Genomic DNA, 22,015 nt, shown 5'->3' with positions numbered 1-22,015 from the left:
AAGTCACAATCAACTTTTATTTCCTGTCTTCCAAGTGTTCAGTGTGTCCACCACCTGCAGCACAGACAACATCAATGCCATGAGAGAATTCCTTCCAGACACATATCGGTATATCACCATCCACTGAGTTGATCGCTGTTGTTATTCGATGTTTAAGGTCATTGAGGTTAGTGGGTAGTGATGGAACATAAACTTAGAAAACTCCTCTTTCAAATGGTCACTGACTCATTCCATGTCGATGCATGAGAACTGAAGCAATGTGTCATGAAATCAGTTCAGTCTTTTTGAACAACCCTGTATTCCTGAGAATGGGACAGACAACCTGAAACCATAATGCCACCTCTGGACAAAACTATGAGAGGCTTAAAAATACAGAAATGCCAAATAAATCCAGTGTCCAAGGAAAACCAGCTCAGGAAAGGGACAATAATTCTAACATATCTTGTGTTTTTCTCTGCCTAACCTCTGTCCGGTCTACTCCGTAGATTTTGGCAGATCCAGGGTCTTTCTTTGGAAGGTCTGGCTGAAAGGCATCATGAAGTCGTCAAAGTCCAGCTCAAGGGACAAAGGGTCCTTCCGTTTCTCTATCTTTGACATCAGCTGGCTGGTGGTGGGCGGCTTCCCCCACACCTGAGGAAAAAGACACGAAATGACAAGTGATGCAGAGTGAAATGAAGTGTAAATGACCAGACCTGGTTAACGGCAAGCTGAAGTCCACTGGAGAAACACTGGCCCAGCAAACATTCACTGGAGCATCGTATTGTTCATGGTTCTGAAGCTCCACCTCTGAAGGCACCTGAATCTGAACAAACCAGAATAACAAGGAATTCTTCTAGATGGCAGTGGTGCACCCCCTTACGCAAAACTGCTTATGGACAATCAGCCAAAACTGAACAGAACAAACTCCTACTGAACTGAAGGACACAGCAAATGTTAGAGACTTCTCCACCAAGACAAAAAAATAAACTTAATACCTACCAAAAGTGGTCTAAAGAACAAGTGGACCAGAACAGTATTCCCACCGGTCTAATGCGACGTCACTACATTCCACTAGGAAAGCGAAAAAGGGAGCGGGACTGTGGAGTTCCAGACCAATTGTCCTGGATCAGCTGGTCCAGACCCTGGTCCAGAAGCCTGAACCTTTCACACATGTTTATTTCCCTGTTAATGTCAAGGCACCTTTTTTGTTTTGTTTTGTTTTGTTTCAATTTTTAATAAAAACAAATTGTAACCTAATATTGTCTGTTCATTTACATGGCATCAAAATATGAGTATAAGTACTTTTATAAGTAATATGAGGTCAAATTAAATGCAGACATTTGAGTAAATCTGTCTGACTTTAGGGTTGAACCTGGACTATATCTGTAAAACCACAGAAATGAAACAGAACCATCCATCACACTGAAAGCTAGAAGTGATTTAGTTTAAGGAATGAGAAGTTGAAAATACATGTTCTACCATTTTTAAATACAAATTAAGCATATGTAATGATGGTTAACTTCATTTCAAATGCATTCCAGATGGATTAAGTGAATCAACAACCAGTAAAATGTTAAACCCCAACCGTCCCCTTACAGTACTGTATCATTTTATTGAACTAGAGCTGAGTTTGTGAATGGACATGAACAGGTTCTTTTACTGCTCCCCCATACGTCATCAGCCTGATTTGAATAAATTACCCTGAACTTTGGGTGTGGTGGAAACACAACTACCAGGAATTCTTTTACCCAAATAAGTTCCTGGTAAATAAGTTCCTGGGCTTTTGGTGGAAAAGGGCCTATTGGCACTGAAGTCAACAACGTGCACTGTATACTAGTGACGTGCACCAAATCTAAGCAATTTAGAATTATTATTATGGGCTACATTTATTAGTGAAAACTTATACCGATAATTATCACCGATAATTATCCATGCTGATAGTTATTGTGCATCCTTAATTATTACCACTTCTCCTGTCAGCGGTCAGAATATTATGACTGATCAGTTTATATACAGATTATCAACCAGGATTTAGTCTGTGTTCAAAAATCGTTGCCCATTTATATAGAGGGAATGCACATCCGTCACTTCCCCCCAGGCCACGCCCCTCTCAGTCAGACTGAGTGGCAAAAACAAACCGGCTCAACATGGCGGAGTATAGCAGTAACTGCAGCCAGACCAGGAAAACTGTGGAATATAACATGAAATTAAAGCCAACTGGACTGGACATGGATCCATCCAAGCTACCAAACAACAGCTGTTCTACCAACACTGATCTGGGACAGAAATCACCTATCCTGACATTTACATGAACCTGAGTTCAACACCAGGAAAATCCCCAATGCAAAGGCTGAAAGCATCCAACAGACCCAGAGTTGTGTCCATCCTGGTCCTGGTTCATTAGAGGATTCCAGCTGGTGAGTGCTTTCATTCAACATACTATTGTTCTGGAGGTTTTGTGTCAGTGCAGACGGATTTTCTTGATGGTGATTTGGGCGGTAAAGGCCCAGCAGTAGTGCTCACAGTTCACTACTGATTTACTGGAGTTGAACCCTTAGTACTGACCCAAGTGAGTGGATGATCTACTGGTACTGTGGAGATTTAAGGAGAGTTCACATCAAATACTGGATCCAACACAGATCCAACAGCTGTGTGCTAGAGGAGCCCCTGATCTGGAAAACTAGGTTAGCCTCAGTTTAAGCTAGTTCACAAATCATGTAGAGCACAAGGTTCATAATCACACAACTGAAGACACAAACGATTCAGTTCTGAAACATAGAACTAAATGACAGACACTGACATTAAGAGCTTTACTAAGAAGGAATGTTAGCCAAAAACGATATGTAATTTAAGGTATGATTTTACGCAAGAATACAGCATAAATTAACGTTATCTGACATGAAATGGCAACCACAAATCCAGGTTTGGTTGTCTGGATTCCAGTTATTTCTACAAATTGCGGCGATCCATTTGCTTCTTCTGTCTTTGGCTTTAGGTCGTTGCTAAAACGATAGCTCCGAGTGCTTTTTAAACCTATTTGTGCGATCAATGGCACAACAGCTCTGCCCCATTTTTTAGATTGTTCTAAAGTTTTCGCAGTATTCAAGCCAAAGCCGCTACTCATCTGCCTCTTTCTGCCACTCAGTGGGCATAACCATGGTGACTTCCGCTAGCGGTGACGTCACATGCATACCCTCTGTAACTGTTTATATTGACAGCAGATATAAGACACCTTCCAGAAGCAGGATCTACAGCCAACATGGTCATCCTGTCATAATAGAATGCATGAACTTTCACAGCCAAGGTTCTTCTCAGTGAAACAGAATAAACTAGAAGCACTCGGAGAGCGCAGACCTCCGCCAACGCAGATCAGCCCCCACCCCACCCCCATTTTTGTCTGTCTGTCTGTCTGTGTGCAAGATAACTCAAAAAGCTATGGATGGATTTGGATGACAATTTCAGGAAATGTTGATACTGGTACAAGGAACAAATGATTAAATTTTGGTGGTGATCGGGGGGCGGCACTGATCTGCCTTGGCGGAGGTCTGCGCTCTCTTTTCTAGAAAAGCACTCGTAGAGCGCAGACCTCTGCCAAGGCAGACCAGTGCCGCCCCCCGATCACCACCAAAATTTAATCATTTCTTCCTTGTGCCAGTATCAACATTTCCTGAAATTTTCATCCAAATCCATCCATAGCTTTTTGAGTTATCTTGCACACAGACAGACAGACAAACCAACAGCAACAAAAACATATCCTCTTTGGCGGAGGTAATAAGATGTATCAGGTCTGGGATTTGTACATGGTGGTAAAACCTACTGTTTTTGGCACAAAGGTGATGTCCACAGTGTTGGACTTCCCAGTGGTGATCTTGGTGTTTTGCTGGATGACGTCCTTCATCTCTTTCAGAGGAACACTCTTCCCTGTCGTTGATGTAGACGTTCCTGCTGCTTCTGTGGTGAAGACCTACAGCGGGAGTCAAGATGTGCACAATTCACATGTTTTATCCAGGAGTTAGGACAGTGACGCTGTTATAAAGCACAGGTCTACCACATCAGACTCAGGTCGGTCAGAGAAATGAGGTTTAGCTTCATCAACACAGACAGAGTCATTTAAGAATGGAGTAATACACACATGTAGGTCCTACGGTCTAAGTGGATTTATATGAGAACAGTGTAAGTACTGACAGCCGATGAGACAACACATTAGAGAAAACACTGAAGTCAAACAAGACTGAAGGAAAGAAAGAGAGACAAGGAAAGACAAACATTTTTAAATAACTCCTATGTATACGTAGATAAGTTAACAAAAATAAAACTGCACGTGGAAAAAGGATTATCCTCATACAATCACCCTGAAAATGTGAATTGAAAATGTGAAAAATAAGTTGCACAATTATCTTCTGTTCTCCAATAACAGTGCAATATTTAGTCAATATTTATCAAAATATAAATGCACTATATTTACAGCGGGGCAAAAAAGTATTTAGTCAGCCACTGATTTTGCCAGTTCTCCTACTTAGAAAGATGACAGAGGTCTGTAATTTTCATCAGAGGTACACTTCAACTATGAGAGACAACATGGGAAAAAAATCCAGGAAATCACATTGTAGGATTTTTAAAGAATTTATTTGTAAATTATGGTGAAAAATAAGTATTTAGTCAATCACAAAAGTTCAACTCAATACTTTGTAACAGAACCTTTGTTGTCAGTGCCAGAGGTCAAAGGTTTCCTGTCAGTCTTCAGCAGGTCTGCACACACTGGAGCTGGTATTTGGTCCATTCCTCCTGCAGATCTCCTCCAGAGCAGTGATGTTTGGGGCTGTCGCTGGGACACACCCACTTTCAACTCCCTCCACAGATGTTCTATGGGGTTGAGGTCTGGAGACTGGCTAGGCCACTCCAGGACCTTGAAATGCTTTTTACAGAGCCACTCCTTCGTTGGCCCAGCGGTGTGTTTGGGATCATTGTCATGGAAGACCCAGCCACGTTCCATCTGCAATGCTCTCACTGATGGAAGGAGGTTTGGGTTCAGATCTCACCATACATGGCCCCGTACATTCTGCCCTGACCACGGATCAGTGGTCCTGTCCCCTTTGCAGAAAAACAGCCCCAAAGCATGAGGTTTCCACCCCATGCTTCACAGTAGGTCTGGTGTTCTGGGGATGAACCTCAGCATTCTTCTGCCTCCAAACACGATGAGTTGAGTTTTTACCAGAAAGTTCTATTTTGGTTTCATCTGACCACATGATCTTCTCCCAGTCCTCCTCTGGATCATCCATCTGCTCTGTGTCAAACTTCAGACGGGCCTGGACATGGACTGGCTTAAAGCAGGGGGACATGCCTGGCCCTGCAGGAGCAGGAGTCCCTCTGGGCCTCGTGTGGTACTGATGGGAGCCTTTGGTACTTTGGTCCCAGCTCTCTGCAGGTCATTCATCAGGTCCCTCCGTATAGTTCTGGGATTTTTGCTCACTGTTCTCATGATCATTTTGAACCCACGGGATGAGATCTTGCGTGGGGCCCCAGATCGAAGCAGATTATCATTGGTCTTGTATGTCTTCCATTTTCTTACAATTGCTCCCACAGTTGATTTCTTCACACCAACCTGCTTGCCTGTTGTAGAGTCACTCTTCCCAGCCTGGTGCAGGTCTACAGTTTTCTTCCTGGTGTCCTTGGACCGCTCTGTGGTCTGGTCCATGGTTGAGTTTGGAGTCTGACTGTTTGAGGCTGTGGACAGGTGTGTGTTCTACAGAGAACCAGTTCAAACAGGTGCCATTAATACAGGGAACCAGTGGAGGACAGAAGAGCTTCTGAGAGAAGTTACAGGTCTGGGACAGACACAAATCTGTCTTGTTTGTGGGTGACCAAATACTTATTTTCCACCATAATTTACAGATAAATTCTGTAAAAATCCTACAATGTGATTTCCTGGATTTTTTTTCTCCTTTTGTCTCTCATAGTTGAAGTGTACCTCTGATGAAAATTACAGACCTCTCATCTTTCTAAGTAGGAGAACTTGCAAAATCAGTGGCTGACTAAATACTTTTTGCCCCAGTGTAAATATACATACTGTTAATAGTGTTAATATCTATATTATAACCAGTGTTGTGGAGACTTAAACTATATGTAGTTCCACTCCATTTTGCTATAACTTGCTGGTTCAACTATATTCATATTTTGTGCCATGTTAAGTAGTTTCAAGTACTTTTTGGGTAATTTTTTGTAGTTTAAGTACTCAATTTGCAAACTAAAATTTTGGACAAAAACATAAAATTAAGTTTTTTGTTTTTTTTAAAATTTATGTAGTAACTTGTATTTGTCCATTGAACATAGACAGTCCCTTTTTCTTTCCTCCTGAATGTTTATTTTTCCTCAACTTTATTGAAAATATTTAGGGAAAACAAGACATAACTTTTGAACAAACATCAAGATGTCAAAAAAGAAAGAGCATTTGAACAAATAAATTCAAGAAAAAAATGCAAAGGTTTAAAGACACAAAGTAGAATAGACAAAGAATAGTATTAAAAAACAACATATCCTAACAAAAATAAATAAATAAATCCATCAGAGAGTTCAGTCTATTTTACAGAGTTCTTTATAAATTGCCAGGGTGCTAGTGCTTTTCTTGTTAAAGATAAATTCTAAGGATTTAATATATTTTTCAAATTCCATCGGGAAGATTTAAAAATTTGGGTGTGTTTTGGTAGATTTATTTTGTGTATATGAAATTTTCCAAATAAAATAATCAAATTTACAACAAATTCTAAATTGTGAATGTCACATTCAAAATATATAATTACATTTTGAGATGTTATCATTATTTTTTTCGTTACTTTTAGATATGATATATTTTTCAATTTTAGACCAGAAGTTAGAAGAAGAGTGTTCACACAGAAAGAATAAGTGCAGAGTAGTTTCAGGACGAGAATGACAAAAGTTACACATTTCTTCCACGTCAGAAAATCGAGACAAAATAGCATTGGAGGGATGTACGTAATGTAAAATCTGTAGATGTATAATTCTAATTTTGTTTGTAATACAGTATTTATATGGTAATGTCCATGCTTTTGACCACTCAATTTTAGAGCAAGTTATTTTTCTCCTGAATGTCTTTGAAGCCATGATCATGTCATGACATCACAGCCAACGCTGTCTCTGATTGGCTGGTCCTGGTTCCGCTCCAGTGCTTCACAGATGTGTGATCATCACTAACGTCATGTGGTCGTCCCCATCGTGGACAACCCTCCTGCCAGCGCCACCTCTGATAGCACCGCCCCAACCATGTCCATATTTGGCTTCATATACACCACATGTACATTCACAATTTAACACTGAAAATAACAAGTAGTTGCTAAAACTACTTTTTCTTGCCATAGGTTTAAAAACTCCATTTCTCCAGAAGTAGAAATGGAGTTTGTTTGAAAAACTGCCATGACGAACTACTGTAGTTTTACAACCTACGCCTGCAAAGTAGGTTCACCAACATGATTATAACCCTAGAAGGACTCACAGTGTCTGTCTGTGTGTCTGTCTGTGTGTGTGTCTGTGTGTCTGTCTGTCTGTCTGTCTGTGTGTCTGTGTGTGTGTCTGTCTGTGTGTCTGTCTGTGTGTCTGTGTGTCTGGGTGTGTGTCTGTCTGTGTGTCTGTCTGTGTGTCTCTCTGTCTGTGTGTCTGTGTGTGTGTCTGTCTGTCTGTCTGTCTGTGTGTCTGTGTGTGTGTCTGTCTGTGTGTCTGTGTGTCTGTGTGTGTGTCTGTCTGTGTGTCTCTCTGTCTGTGTGTCTGTCTGTGTGTCTGTCTGTGTGTCTGTCTGTCTGTCTGTCTGTGTGTCTGTCTGTGTGTCTGTGTGTGTGTCTGTCTGTGTGTCTGTCTGTGTGTCTCTCTGTCTGTGTGTCTGTCTGTCTGTCTGTCTGTCTGTGTATCTGTGTATCTGTCTGTGTGTCTGTCTGTCTGTCTGTGTATCTGTCTGTGTGTCTGTCTGTCTGTGTGTCTGTCTGTCTGTGTATCTGTCTGTGTGTCTGTGTATCTGTCTGTGTGTCTGTCTGTGTGTCTCTCTGTCTGTGTATCTGTCTGTGTATCTGTCTGTGTGTCTGTCTGTCTGTCTGCGTATCTGTCTGTGTGTCTGTGTATCTGTCTGTGTGTCTGTCTGTCTGTGTGTCTGTCTGTCTGTGTATCTGTCTGTGTGTCTGTCTGTCTGTGTGTCTGTGTATCTGTCTGTGCGTCTGTATGTCTGTCTGTCTGTGTGTCTGTCTGTCTGTGTGTCTGTCTGTCTGTGTATCTGTCTATGTGTCTGTCTGTCTGTGTGTCTGTGTATCTGTCTGTGCGTCTGTATGTCTGTCTGTCTGTGTGTCTGTCTGTGTGTCTGTCTGTCTGTGTGTCTGTCTGTCTGTGTATCTGTCTGTGTGTCTGTGTATCTGTCTGTGTGTCTGTCTGTGTGTCTGTGTATCTGTCTGTATCTGTCTGTGTGTAGTCTGTCTGTCTGCGTACCTGTCTTGTGTCTGGATCCTGTCTGTGGGTCGTCTGTCTGGTGTCTGTCTGTCTGTGTATCTGTCTGTGTCTGTCTGTTTGTCGGTCTGTCTGTCGTGTGTCTGTCTTCTGTGGTCTGTCTGTCTGTGTTGTCTTTGTGTGTCTGTCTGTCTGTGTATCTGTCTGTCTGTCTGTGTATCTGTGTATCTGTCTGTGTCTGTCTGTCTGTCTGTGTGTCTGTCTGTCTGTCTGTGTATCTGTCTGTCTGTCTGTCTGTGTATCTGTCTGTGTGTCTGTCTGTGTGTCTGTCTGTCTGTCTGTCTGTGTATCTGTCTGTGTATCTGTCTGTCTGTCTGTCTGTGTATCTGTCTGTCTGTCTGTCTGTCTGTCTGTCTGTGTATCTGTCTGTCTGTCTGTGTATCTGTCTGTCTGTCTGTCTGTGTATCTGTCTGTCTGTCTGTCTGTGTATCTGTCTGTCTGTCTGTGTATCTGTCTGTGTATCTGTCTGTCTGTCTATCTGTGTATCTGTCTGTCTGTCTGTGTATCTGTCTGTCTGTCTGTTGTCTGTGTATCTGTCTGTCTGTCTGTGTATCTGTGTATCTGTCTGTTTGTATCTGTCTGTCTGTGTATCTGTCTGTGTGTCTGTGTATCTGTCTGTCTGTCTGTGTATCTGTCTGTCTGTGTATCTGTCTGTGTGTCTGTGTATCTGTCTGTCTGTCTGTGTATCTGTCTGTCTGTCTGTGTATCTGTCTGTCTGTCTGTCTGTCTGTGTGTCTGTGTATCTGTCTGTCTGTGTATCTGTCTGTGTGTCTGTGTATCTGTCTGTCTGTGTATCTGTCTGTGTGTCTGTGTATCTGTCTGTGTGTCTGTGTATCTGTCTGTCTGTCTGTCTGTCTGTCTGTGTATCTGTCTGTCTGTCTGTCTGTCTGTCTGTGTATCTGTCTGTCTGTCTGTCTGTCTGTCTGTCTGTCTGTCTGTGTATCTGTCTGTCTGTGTGTCTGTCTGTGTGGTTGTGGTAAATGTAGACATTTTTAACAGACCAGTTTACTTCCTACAGTTGAGGAATAATCCATCTTGTCATTAATATCTTTTTTCTTTAAAATTCTCTTCTCTAAAGCTCAGGAGGGGCTGATTTAATGCACGTGCTACAGCAGTTGCCAGGGGGAGGGACAGGAGTAGCCTTGCCCATGGACGGTGGGACAGGAGTGCGTACCACGCTGCATGATGGGAAATGAAGTTAAAAACAGGAATGACACATTTAACTTCAGTCCCTAGATATCAGGATTAATATGTTAACTGCTGTTTCAGTTTTAAAGAATGATTTCCTAAACAATTTATATGTCAGTGCTTTTAACTATATGGACTAACATCTGTTCCCTAAACTCAGCTCTGTCCAGCATCACAACGACCACATCTAGAACCAGTGGTTCCCCACAGGTCAGTGCACTAGTTTACTATTCATATTTTATGTCTATTTTTTATTTCTATTCTACTTAGCTCTAGTCTTATCTTGCTTTTGTAAAATATCATATTCTATTTTCTTATCTTACTTTTAGTTTTTGTAATTTTATATTTGCTTTATTCTTATTTTCTGAAGTACTGGTGTTTTATTACCTCCGCCACAAGGCATTGTGACCACTTTGCTTTGTGTTTGTTTGTCTGTTTTTTAGCAACTTTAGTGTAAAACTCTTCCACCCATCTTTCCCAAATCTTCCCCACAGATAGGCCTAGGCCCTGGGACCAACCCATTACATTTTGGTCCCAGTAGGACAAAGTTCAAGGTCACAGCAAGGTCACAACATCTACAATTTTCCATCTGTCATCATTGAGCAATTTTCAAAAATTCATCAAAAATTCAAAACGACTCCGATTAGCCTCCAATTGGATCCACCTGTAGGTTAGAACATTATCTTGTTACCTTATGTTTTTGCAAGGGTTTGTTTGTTTGTTTGTTTGTTTGTTGGTTGGTTTGTTTGTTGGTTTGTTTGTTGGTTGGTTAGTTAGCAGGATAACTCCAAAAGTTATGGACAGATTTTCATGAAATTTTCAGGAAATGTTGATACTGGCACAAGGACGAAATTATTAAATTTTGGTGGTGATCGGGTGGGGGGGCAGATCTGCCTTGGTGGCGGTCTGCGCTCTCCAAGTGCTTTTCTAGTTATTGTACTGACTAGAAAGGCACAATGACAATAAAGGCGATTCTATTCTATTCTATTCTATTCTATTCTATTCTATTCTATTCTATTCTACTCTTCTCTGTTCATATTAAACTGGACCAGCTGTGATTCCCTACCCTGCTGTACAGTAGGTGGTGCACTTTGTAAAAGATGTGCAGGTCACTCACCATCATTTCTGTTGTCAGTAAAGCCACTGAGGAGCTTCAGTTCCTCTGTTTTATACTGTGTAGTTTTATTGGTATGGACATTTGGAAGTTTTAAATATATAAACTCCATGTCTTTTCTCATGGTGAAAACAGAAGCAGTTTCAGTAGACATGTGGTAGAAATGTCAAATTGTCAACTGTCAAAATTGCTTCAGACAATTTTCTAAGGACATAAAAAATACAGATTAGAATGATCCACGATGGGAACCTTATGGTCCGAGGCTGTACTGTAACTAAACGCACCATTTCAACTAGAAGCACCCTTCCTGACTCAGAGCCATTCTATATTTATGAGGACGACCCTGCACTGTAACTTACACTAGAAGTCACTTCAGCAGGTGGATCAGTTTCTTCTTGTGGTCAGCCAATACTGGTAGTTCTGCTAAAGGTCCAGTGTGAAAGATTTAGTAGGATTTAGGAGGATCTAATTACAGAACAGGAAGATAAGACTCATTATCAGGCCATGTTTCGACAGACGTTCATAGTAGACTTATTCATTTTAGTTTTTATAGAGGATCCCATCTGTTCTGTGTAGTGGCCCAGAGGTGCAACAGCCCAAAAATTATCCACTATAAGAAAAAAGAGAGCAGCCCAAAAAATTATCCATTATTATTCATTGAATGTTGAATTAAGCAAAAAAATCTTCAATTAAGTTAAAAAAAAAATAAAATCTTGAATTAAGCCAAAAAAAATCTTGAATTAAGCAAAAAATCTTAAAGCAAAAAAAAAAAAAAAATTAGCTTGAATTAAGGAAAAAATGTTGAATTAAGCCAAAAAAAAATTCAATAAAAGAAATCTTGAATTAAGCCAAAAACATTCTTTAATTAGCAAAAAAAATTCTTAAATTTAGCAAAAAAGCTTGAATTAAGCAAAAAATCATCAATTAAGCAAAAAAAAAAAATCTTGAATTGAGGAAAAAATGTTGAATTAAGCAAAAAAATCTTGAAATAAGCAAAAAAAAAAAAAAAATCATAAATTATGCAAAAAATCTTGCATCAACTTGAAATGTTTTTCTTTGTTTCAGTGCAAAAAATAACATTAAATTATGAAAATATTTCCATTTCCAAACTCTCCTGTACCAATAAAATGTGACTAACCTGAACAAATGTGTCCAACCTGAAATGTCTGTATTAAATTCAGTCCAGTTTGAACTCTTTTCTTCCTGTTCCTCAGTGTTTAGTGTCTTTGGAGATCTGATCCAGAATGCACATGGACTAATGAGAAGTGGAGGAAGAAGATTGTTAAGACTGCACTTATTTTTCTGAAGAAATTTCAGTTTTTTCAGGTTTTTCACATCTTTGTTTGGATAGTTTATAAAAGTAAGTATTTTCATAATGTAATGGGTTTTTTTTGCACTAAAACAAAGACATAAATTTGGAGTTGTCATTATTTCTAGGTTATTCTGTTCTTATTTTATTGGTCCGGCCCACCACAGAGCAAATCGGGCTGAATGTGGAACCTGGAAGAACAGGAGTTTGAGAACCCTGGTGTAGATGTTGGTAAACAGTGATGATGTATTTTGTGGGCGGGGCCTAACTGGTGTCAGTGACAGTTGTGGAGTCGACAGCAGATGAAGCCGGTGTCAGGACAGAAACAGAGTCATGGCAGATCCAGACCCTTCTGCCATTATTTTAATGGTCTGTCAATGAAAGACAAGGTGTTTTCCACAGATAAGTCAACCATTAGCAGCGGGGGGGGGGGGGGGGTGTTTCTGATCCAGACTCACTGTGGGCTCAGTGGGCGGAGCCAACCAAATGGATGGACATGTGTTTATATGAGGGTGAAAAACCAAGAGTTTAAACTAAAGAAAAGCTGAAGCCTGTCCATGACTAGAACTGTGGACTATAGGGACATGTCCAGGATACTGAAGACACACACACACACACACACACACACACAAATACACACGGTGTCCTAAACAGTTTGTTCTCTGTCCTAAAATAAATAATTAGGTTCATTTTGTTGTCAGTGTTTCTCTTCAGGTTGTTTAAACAGAATACCAGTTTATCCTCTTGTTAATGTTGCACTTTATGTGGAATTTTTTTGTTGTTATTTTTATGCAGAATGTGAACTGACAGAACTGTGATTAGATTTTTGTTGCTTGTTCAAAACTACTTTTCAGGAAAAAGTGCAATACTAATGTTTAAAATACATTTAGTAATATTTTATTTATTTTATTTTCTATTTGATTATAGCAGCAGAATTATATTATTCCTGTTTTTCTGTATTCTATTGTCTCCAAAAATTAGGGGAAAAATGTTCAAAAATTCATAATAAATGCATTAAAGACATGTTGACAGGGTTTTCTTTCTTCCCGTACCGAACCTGAAAACACACACACACTTTTTTATATTTTTTGTTTCCCCTCAATACCATTTGTTACATACAAATTTGTATTTATTTTTTTTGCTCCTTGATTTACTGTTTTCTAAGCAAAATGTTTCTTTTAACATCATGACACTTCCTAACAGCTTTATATTTGTTAGATTTGTCTTTGGAGAGATGTAGATTGAAAATGGATCTGACATTGTAACGTAAATACAGAGATGTATGGGTTGTATAAAATAAAATCTAAATCTAAACAAACAATAAGTAACAAAAAAAAAAAAAAGAAAGATATTCAAAGACCCAAAGATAACAAATGGATTAAAGAAATGTCTTGTAACCTTGCATTGGAAAAACTGACGGACCCGGATAAAGGAAAGACTGAAGACTTTTATCAGATCAGGACACCTGTTTAGAAAAGACGTGTGTTTAGAGACAATTAAATTGAAACTGTTAAATATATTTGGTTAGACTGAGAGTGTGATACTGCTGTTGCGGGGGGGGGGGGGGGGGGGTTATAGGGATTAATTTAATGTATACGTGTTAACTGTTTTTACATAACAATAAAATACAACAATAAATATATTTATGAAAAAAAATCTAATAAAACTGTTATTTTCAGCCATATCAAACAGAATAAACCTGATGATGGATGTGTGTCCCAGAACCACCTGCTACTGTCTGAACCTACATGAAAAAATCAATAGACTCTCATTGGCTGATGTCGGCGTCGGTGATCAGATCCGTTTACCCACTTGGGTTTCTCAGAGATAGAAGAGGGAGACACATGAGAAACGTGGTAGCAGATGACCTCCAGTTAAATGTTAGTAAAGTTTCACATTAATGTCATTTAGAGGTCACACTGTGTATTCATTACAGAGGGAGTCTGAAGCCAAAGCCCTGGTGGATCTGTTCTGGGAAAGGGACTAAAGAGCACCAGAACATTTAATACATGGAAGACGCAAACAGGAAACTGCTGAGCTGACGGGGAAAAGCCTTTAATGACGTTACGTTGGTACCTTGGCTTTCGCGGTGCTAGACTTCAGAGACTTTTGAGGTTTTCCGCCTTTCCCTCGGGGGCCGTCCTTGGGTTTAGGCAGAGAATCCATCTTGTCTCGGACCAACTCAATAACTCTGGAGTCTCCAAACGCTCTGGCCACGTCAAGGCAGTTCTTCCCTGTAGACAAATAGAACATACTCTGTAACAGTAAAAACTATAAAACATATCGTTTACATAGAACTGGGTTTCTACAGGTATCAGCAAATCTAGTTGAATGCTTTTTAACGCCACTTTAAAAACATTTAATGCCCACGTCCAACTGCAGATACAGTTTATATATATATATATATATAGTTTTATATATTTTTTTTTAATTCTATTGTTTTTATTTGGTAGTGGTTTGTTGCTCTTTTTTATTTTTAATTAATTTATTTTATTTTTTTTTTTATTAATTTTATTTATATTTATCTTATATTTATTTTCAAATGTATGGTGTTTTACATTTTTTTAATCTATTCTTGTATTTTATTCTTTTATTTGGGTTTTATCTATTCTTCTGTACAGCACTTTGGTCCACTGCGGTTGTTTTAAAGGGCTTTACAAATAAAGTTGGATTGGATTGGAGATATATATATATATATATATATATATATATATATATATATATATATATATATATATATATTAGGGATGTAACAATATGAAAATTTCATATCACGGTTATTGTGACTAAAATAATCATGGTTATCATGATTATCGCGGTATTGTTGAAATGTGCTCAAAATGTTCAAAAAGTACTAATACACACACTGAAATAATTTAAACAGTTGGATTTAAAAAAAACAAAAAAAAAACAAAGAAAGTAACAGGCACAATGTACTTTCTGTTGCAGAAACATTCAAATATTAACATGTAAACATCAAACATACAAATGTGCATTAAAGATGGAACCTTATGGCCGTTGTTTGACCATTTTCTAGATCAAGTTTGAGTTGTTTTAGTTTCTTTGTCATAGATAGATAGTCTCTCTCTCTCTCTCTCTCTCTCTGTGCGCTTGGACCGGGTCTCTCTCTCTCTTTGTCTTGCAAAGTGTGATAATCAAACATGGTTATCATCATAATTACAATTTCAACGGCAATACTAACCGTCAGGAATTTTACTGTGGTTTATCAATATACCGGTTCTGAATAGTTCCTCCTCCAATCACTTCTGCTGAAACTTGCATTTTCCCATTTTTCCCACATTTGCTAACATTCCCTCCACTCTTTCGTCACAGCATGAACACGCCCACACTACGTTGACTTCCAACCATCTGGTGTTGATGACTTTGTGTATCGGCCATAAACAATAGTCAAATAAAGGGTTCCACCTGTCAATCATCACACTATACTTCCAATCAAAATTATTAAATGTTTATATAATCTAAATAAATCATGAACAATAATGTTTTTTTTCTCCATCAAGTGTATTTAATCTTTTAATGCCTCTGGACATCCAATTTAAGGCTTTTTAATGCCATTTAAGGTCTTAATTTTTGTAAAATCTATTTAATGACTTTTAATGCTTTTTAATGACCTGTAGAAACCCTGTAGAATAAAGAATATAAACATGTACAGTTTTAACTTTAAACCCAGAGACTGGGTTTAAGGTCTCTGGTTTTAAGATTCCAATCACAGCAGAACTGAAACTAACACCTTATCTATTACTGTTTTATAATTATGATACTTCTGAGTAAAGACAGTCCCTCAGTTAAAGGAAAACAGTCTAATCCAATCAGATGAGTGTCTTATTCAGGTTTCTTAGTAGAGTTCATGACATGCCACTGACTTCCAAAACCAGATATTAATACTACACTGGATAAATCAGAGAAACATTGACTCCTCCCATTTTATTTAGTTTTCTCTAACTGTAAACTCAGCATTTTTCATGGTGTTGTGATGATGATTCATTGCAGGGGTAACTAAACCCCAGAATTTTACGTTTTAAACCTCTATCTAGTCTGCCATCTATAGGTGGAACATCAGTTACTGCAACTAAATTAAATAAAACAATTCTGATGTGGTGCCAGATGACATACTGAACATGGCTCCAGCTCTGGTTCTTCTGTGTCTTTGACATTAGATACAAACTGACCATAAGTTTACACAATTAACCCTTTCATGCATACTGGTCACTACAGTGGACAGCTATTCAAAGTAGTCCAGGGGCCAGAGCAGATGTCGGTACCACTCAAGGGGGCAACGGTTGCTCATACTTTTTGAAAAGATACATGTCTGTGGTCAACATTTTGGTCTGATGACCTTCCTGGAGTCACAGCTAAGTTACTGTTATCAGCTAAACTATTGTCTTTTGTTCAGACAAAGGTCTAGTTTTTAGATGTTTCCTGTTTGACAGTTTCCACTGTGGCTCCAGTCTTCCTCAGAAGCGTCATCCGACGTGCTGCTGACGTGTCATTTATCAGCTGGTTGGCTCAATGGACCAATCAGAGCTGACCGTGCCTCCTCCGCCTTGGGTGGTCTCTGGAGGAGGGAATCCCAGGTGTGCAGAGGGCGTACGCCCCGGTTGATGGTGTCACTCGCCCGCTTCCTGATCTCTGTTTCCTCCTTGATCCAACGTTTGAGTTTGTTAGTTTCAGACGTTCTGACTGTGCCCTCATCCCAGTCCATGATGTGCTTGTGTCTCCTGCAGTGGTCTGTGATGGCTGATTTTAGGTTCTCCTGTTCGGCTTTTTCCTTTTGAGTCCGTGTAAATCACCCACTGTCTCCTTTTCGCATTCTTTTTGGTGTTCTTTTTTCCTTGTGTTGAAAGATCGTCTTGTTTCCCCGATGTATGTTTTATCACATGATTTGCACGGTATTTCATAAACGATGTTGCATTTCTGTTCCGGTGCTATTTTGTCCTTTGGGTGTACTGGTAACTGATGGAGTTTTGTGTGTGGTTTTATGACAGTGTTACTGTGGTGGTTTTTCATGACCCGCTGTACTGGTTCTGTTCAGCTCGACAGGCTCTGATTGGTCCATCGAGCCGACCACCTGATAAATGACACGTCAGCAGCACGTCAGATGACGCTTCTGAGAAAGACTGGAGCCACAGTCGAAACTGTCAAGCAGGAAACATCTAAAAACTAGACCTTGTCTGAACAAAAGAAAACAGTATATTTACATAAACAGAAGACAAAGTGAACGTCATTAGCCTTACTGTTATCAGCTGTTAGTCACCCACCTCCAGTGAAAAAATGCATTTTTGATACTGGTGCATATCTTGGTATTGGCCCTGATTAAGGATGTTTCAGTGTTTTATAAAGGTGTTCTTTTGTATATTCATGGATTTTATTGTTTTAGTTCCTTATCAGCTGACACAGTGGACGCTTATGCATCATCCCATACACTACAATTTATATTACTGCTGTAACTTTACTGTTCTCGATCTGCAGTAACATGTTTGAGTGTAAATCAATTCCTTGTTATTGTTATGAGACTGTAATCAACAGGTTTTTTTTTTTAAACAAAAAGGTTTTTTTTTTTTTGCATATCTCCATAAAGTGAGTAATAACAAATATTAGAGTATGTTAAAATGTGACAGAACATCAGATTAGCAGCATTTTTTAAAAATGTATTTCATAGTTGTCACACAGTATATCAGTAAATATATGTTCATTTGCTTCAAAAAAACGCATTAAACACATGGTGTCCAGCTGAGTGCATATTTTTGCAATTCCATGAAAAATAGGTTCAGTCAATCACAGTGTTTTTTTTTTCACGCCTAAAGAGGAATAAAAACACTCAGGAAAAAAATCTTGATCAAGCATGAAAGGGTTAAATAAAGGTGTGAAATAACTTCCTGGTGCTCTCTCTTCATAAGGAGCACAGATTTACTAACAGTACCTGAACACAGCATAACAGACACCTGCAGTAGTCAGCAGTTTTGTTTTTTCTGCCATCATGATTACAATCACCAACATCAACACCTGTAGAAAACTACAGAGAAAACCACAGCCATATGAAGCAGCAGGAAGTACATACACAGAGCGTCCTCATTGTGGGACAGCCTGAGAGTATTCTGAATCTGCACCGTTCTGCTCTTATCTGCCATCACTTCTCTGCACCAGGACAATGAACACTGGACACAAACCCTGATGTAGATGGTTTCAGCCGTTCTGAAATGGTTTCATTGTAAACCTACACTGATCTACAATTTAAAAAAAAAAAAGATTTGCCTTAGACTACTGTGGTGATTTAGCTGATGGTTTCAATATACATGATAAAGATTTATTACACATGGATTATTCTATGAAACTCTGTACATTTTGGTACCTGGCACTTTTCCATCTGTTTAGACCCAATAATAAAAGGTAAATGTTGACATATATTTACCCCAGGATGGACCTAATGATGACTGCAGATAAATGCACAAAAATTATCCTCTTGCTCTGAACCATCCCACAATTAATGAATTTATAATCAAATACTGGGGCCAACAATAGGACCCAAATATGGACATTAAATCTCCCTTGGTGTCAGTGCATTAGATGTGTAAACATGTGTAAATGCTCTTCTATAGACTCTAAATACAGACACTGTGTTCAATGTGTGGATCCTAGTGGGTTTTCTAACCCACACATGTGGGTTTGGCATCAGTCTGAGTCTCATTCCAGGTTTGGTGTGGAACCCATTGTGTCCACTGGTGTTACATACAGAACCTGAACCTTTAAACACTAAAAAATTGCAAATGATTTTGCAACAGCTGTCATTTTTGTGAAACGCTCTGCCTTGAATAAATAGTTCAATTCCCTGTGAGAGAATAAAGCGATATTCAAATAAATAGTAATTAGTAATAGAAATTTTCACGTCCTTTTGACCGTGTTACATGCAGATTTATGTATTAAATACAATGTAAAATAATATAAAAATGTGTTTTGTCTGAAAAATAGTTTCTCTTTTATGTCTGTAAATATTTATTTTTAAAATAGACCCAAAGTGCTTCCAAACCTGCTTCATAACATTAGTTACATCTGGGTTGGATTTTTAACCCTCTGTCCTGTTTTTAGGACCAGTTTCAAAGAAGAACCCAAATATAAATGTACATTTATACAGTAGATCTATAAATCTTCCACTAGAATGAACCTGAAAAGTAAATGTATTGTAATGTGCAGAAGTAGATCTGAGACAAACATTCCCTTTGACTAATACCCATTCTCTCATTAATTCTGTAAATTTCACATTAATTGACATTAAATTTAGATATAATTCAGAATAAGGTCAAACCTTTCTTGTTCTCTGCAACAACACTGGCGCCTGCCTTGATGAGATAGTCCACGCAGGAGGGTCTAGAGCTCTCAATGGCCCTCATCAGGGGGGTCCCCCCACTGAGGGCCGGGGCGTCCACAGAGGCTCCGGCCTCCAGCAGAAGTTCAATAAGTTCCACTTGGCCTGCGTGAGCTGCATGGTGGAGGGGCGTCCACAGGAACTGGTCACACATGTTCACATCAGCTCTGTCAGGAACAGTTATGATCATAGTGTCATGTGACCACTGGGACCTGTAGACAGTCAGTTATTCAGTCTGTGGACACATAAGGCCGGATCTTCTAAGATCCTAATCTGCGTGTAGTAATTCGCTTGTGCAGTCGAGAATTTTGCGTGTGGGGTGTGACCACGGTTTGTGGGTGATTTACTCAGACTGTTTGAGCAAATTACAACAGGTGCAAAGTCTTGCAGACCGCCCTGTTCAGATAAGGGTTTTGTGTGCGCTACTGGAGACAATACACTGTAGAAACTGCTGTGGGATAAACCAGCACTAATGGAACAGAGACTGAATGAACCAGACCAAGGAAATGTGAGGTTGGAGGAGTTTAGTCATAGAAGGTATAGCATGACTCAGTCATTCATTTATTTTTCATTTTAAAAGTGTGTGTGTGTGTGTGTGTGTGTGTGTGTGTGTGTGTGTGTGTGTGTGTGTGTGCGTGCGGGGGGGCATACGTCTCAATTATTTTTTCTTCCATCATTCCAAAAATCTTCACCCCAGGGTGAAAAATGCGTTCTCTGCCTCTCATTTCATCATGTCTTTGTCTCCTGTCCACTTCCACGTGTGTGCAGTTACACATCCAAACCGTCTGCTCCTCCTTCAGAGACGTGTTAAATACAGACGCAGTTTCTATGAGTAAAACTGCTTTTGGTTTTGATAAATCACTTTGCCAAATTAATATATTTACATTTTCTCCTCCCAACACACACACACCTGTGTGTAAATGCCCCATATTTCATATTCATTGTGTCAAACGCACTAACTGGATGCAGACGCACTATTTTACACCTTTCAAAGACACAGCCCTTAGAGCGCACTGTTGGTGAATCAGTTTGTACATTTTTTTGCGTGTGCAGTGAGTCTGCACATGTTTTAATACACACAAACCTTTGACAGATCCGGCCCATAGTGTTAATTCATAGGTGGTTTTGGTTGCCATGGATGTGTTCACAGCGTCCCCCTGTGGTTCATAACTTCACCCATAAACACCCAAACAGCCACCAGTGACCAAGAGCATCTGCTGATGTCAAATGTTTAATAACTGCTGAGCCCCTAATCCTATCAATAAATGTAAATAATTAAGGGAAAACATAGTTTCTCAGCTTTAAATCCTCATCAGATATGACCCATTTGGACGTTCAGAGCTTTCTTCCATACTGCCCCAGCTCTATCCATGACTCTGAGTTTAAATGTTCTACCTCTAAATATATAAAATATTTTTCCTGCTCTGACTGAAAATAATAATTTCCTTCCACATCTAACGATCACATCTGACTGAGGAAGAAAAATCTACCATTAAATTTCAAGGAAATATTGATGTTTCTAAACTATATGGACATAAATATGTGGACACATCATGTCTACAGCTGTCAGATGTCCTGTTCATGAGCATTTTTCTTTTTAATTTCTAATATCAAAAACCAAAAAGAACAATGATTAAAAAAAAAGAAAAGAAAAAAAAAACATTCAAAAAGGAGTGGGATGAAGTTCAGCTTCTATACCCCCCCCACTCCATCTTTTTCTACTGATCATAAAGTCCCATGTCAGTTCCTCAAAGTAACTTAACAAATCTTACACGTCAAAATAAATTCTAACCAGTCCTGCACAAAATGCAAAAAATATTATACATATCAAAATAAACTCTGTCCCTTTAATTTGACATAGAAACATCCATATTAATAATCAATATGATATTTATTCCAATATAAAACTCTATTCTGACATTAGTCATTATTGTCTTGTATCCCAGACCCCTGTTAGAAAAGAAACACCTGGATTCAATGTGTCCACAGACTTTTGTCCATATAGTGGATGACTTAGGCAGATATGATATCCTCCTGAGAACCAGGACAGCACAAGTATTGGCTTTTTTACATTAAATAATTGCCTTTATTGGAAACAGCACAATGCAGTTTTAAAACGTTTATGGAATGTCCTTTGCAGTGGACAGTGTTTTTTGTTTTTTTTTTCAATAAAGCTGTGAAACTCTTGTCCCCTACAGAAGACAAAAATGCACTGCTGGGTCTCAGGAGGACATGAGGATAAAAATACGTATTTTCTAGGCCTGTAACAGTACACATACTGAACCAAACTGTGTACGCACCTGTTCGGTTCGGTACACAGCTGAACTGAAACAGCACAGTATGATGAGAAAAGACAAAGGAATGAAAGACGTTATTCGAGGCAGGACTTTAAATCTGCGCAAGTTCCACACGGACATATCGAAGGAGCGCACATTGACCCAAAATGCAAAATAACAGCTGATATAAGGATAAAAAAAACAACAAATATGATGTGAACCTGGAAGGAAGAGACTGCAGACCCTCCACCATCAGTCCAGTCCAGTTT

At 39.1% G+C, this 22,015-nt stretch overlaps 1 protein-coding gene across 1 annotated transcript in view; it reads right to left on the bottom strand.

Moving 5' to 3' along the window:
- Positions 1–289: 289 nt before the first annotated feature.
- The window catches only part of LOC115414764 (ankyrin repeat and EF-hand domain-containing protein 1-like), a 44,666-nt gene continuing 22,940 nt past the window's right edge, over positions 290–22,015 (bottom strand). The window contains exons 7-10 of the mRNA XM_030128057.1: positions 19,411–19,637; positions 14,166–14,323; positions 3,797–3,943; positions 290–630 (exon numbers count right to left, since the gene is read on the bottom strand). Of these exons, the coding sequence (XP_029983917.1) occupies positions 475–630; positions 3,797–3,943; positions 14,166–14,323; positions 19,411–19,637 (688 nt within the window). The 3' untranslated portion in view covers positions 290–474. The remainder of the gene's footprint in view (positions 631–3,796; positions 3,944–14,165; positions 14,324–19,410; positions 19,638–22,015) is intronic.

The sequence above is a fragment of the Sphaeramia orbicularis genome, chromosome 24 (genome assembly GCF_902148855.1).
Source record: "Sphaeramia orbicularis chromosome 24, fSphaOr1.1, whole genome shotgun sequence".
NCBI classification, from domain to species: Eukaryota; Metazoa; Chordata; class Actinopteri; order Kurtiformes; family Apogonidae; genus Sphaeramia; species Sphaeramia orbicularis.
The sequence above is the reverse complement of the archived record's forward strand: the minus strand, read 5'-3'. Positions and strand labels throughout refer to the sequence as shown.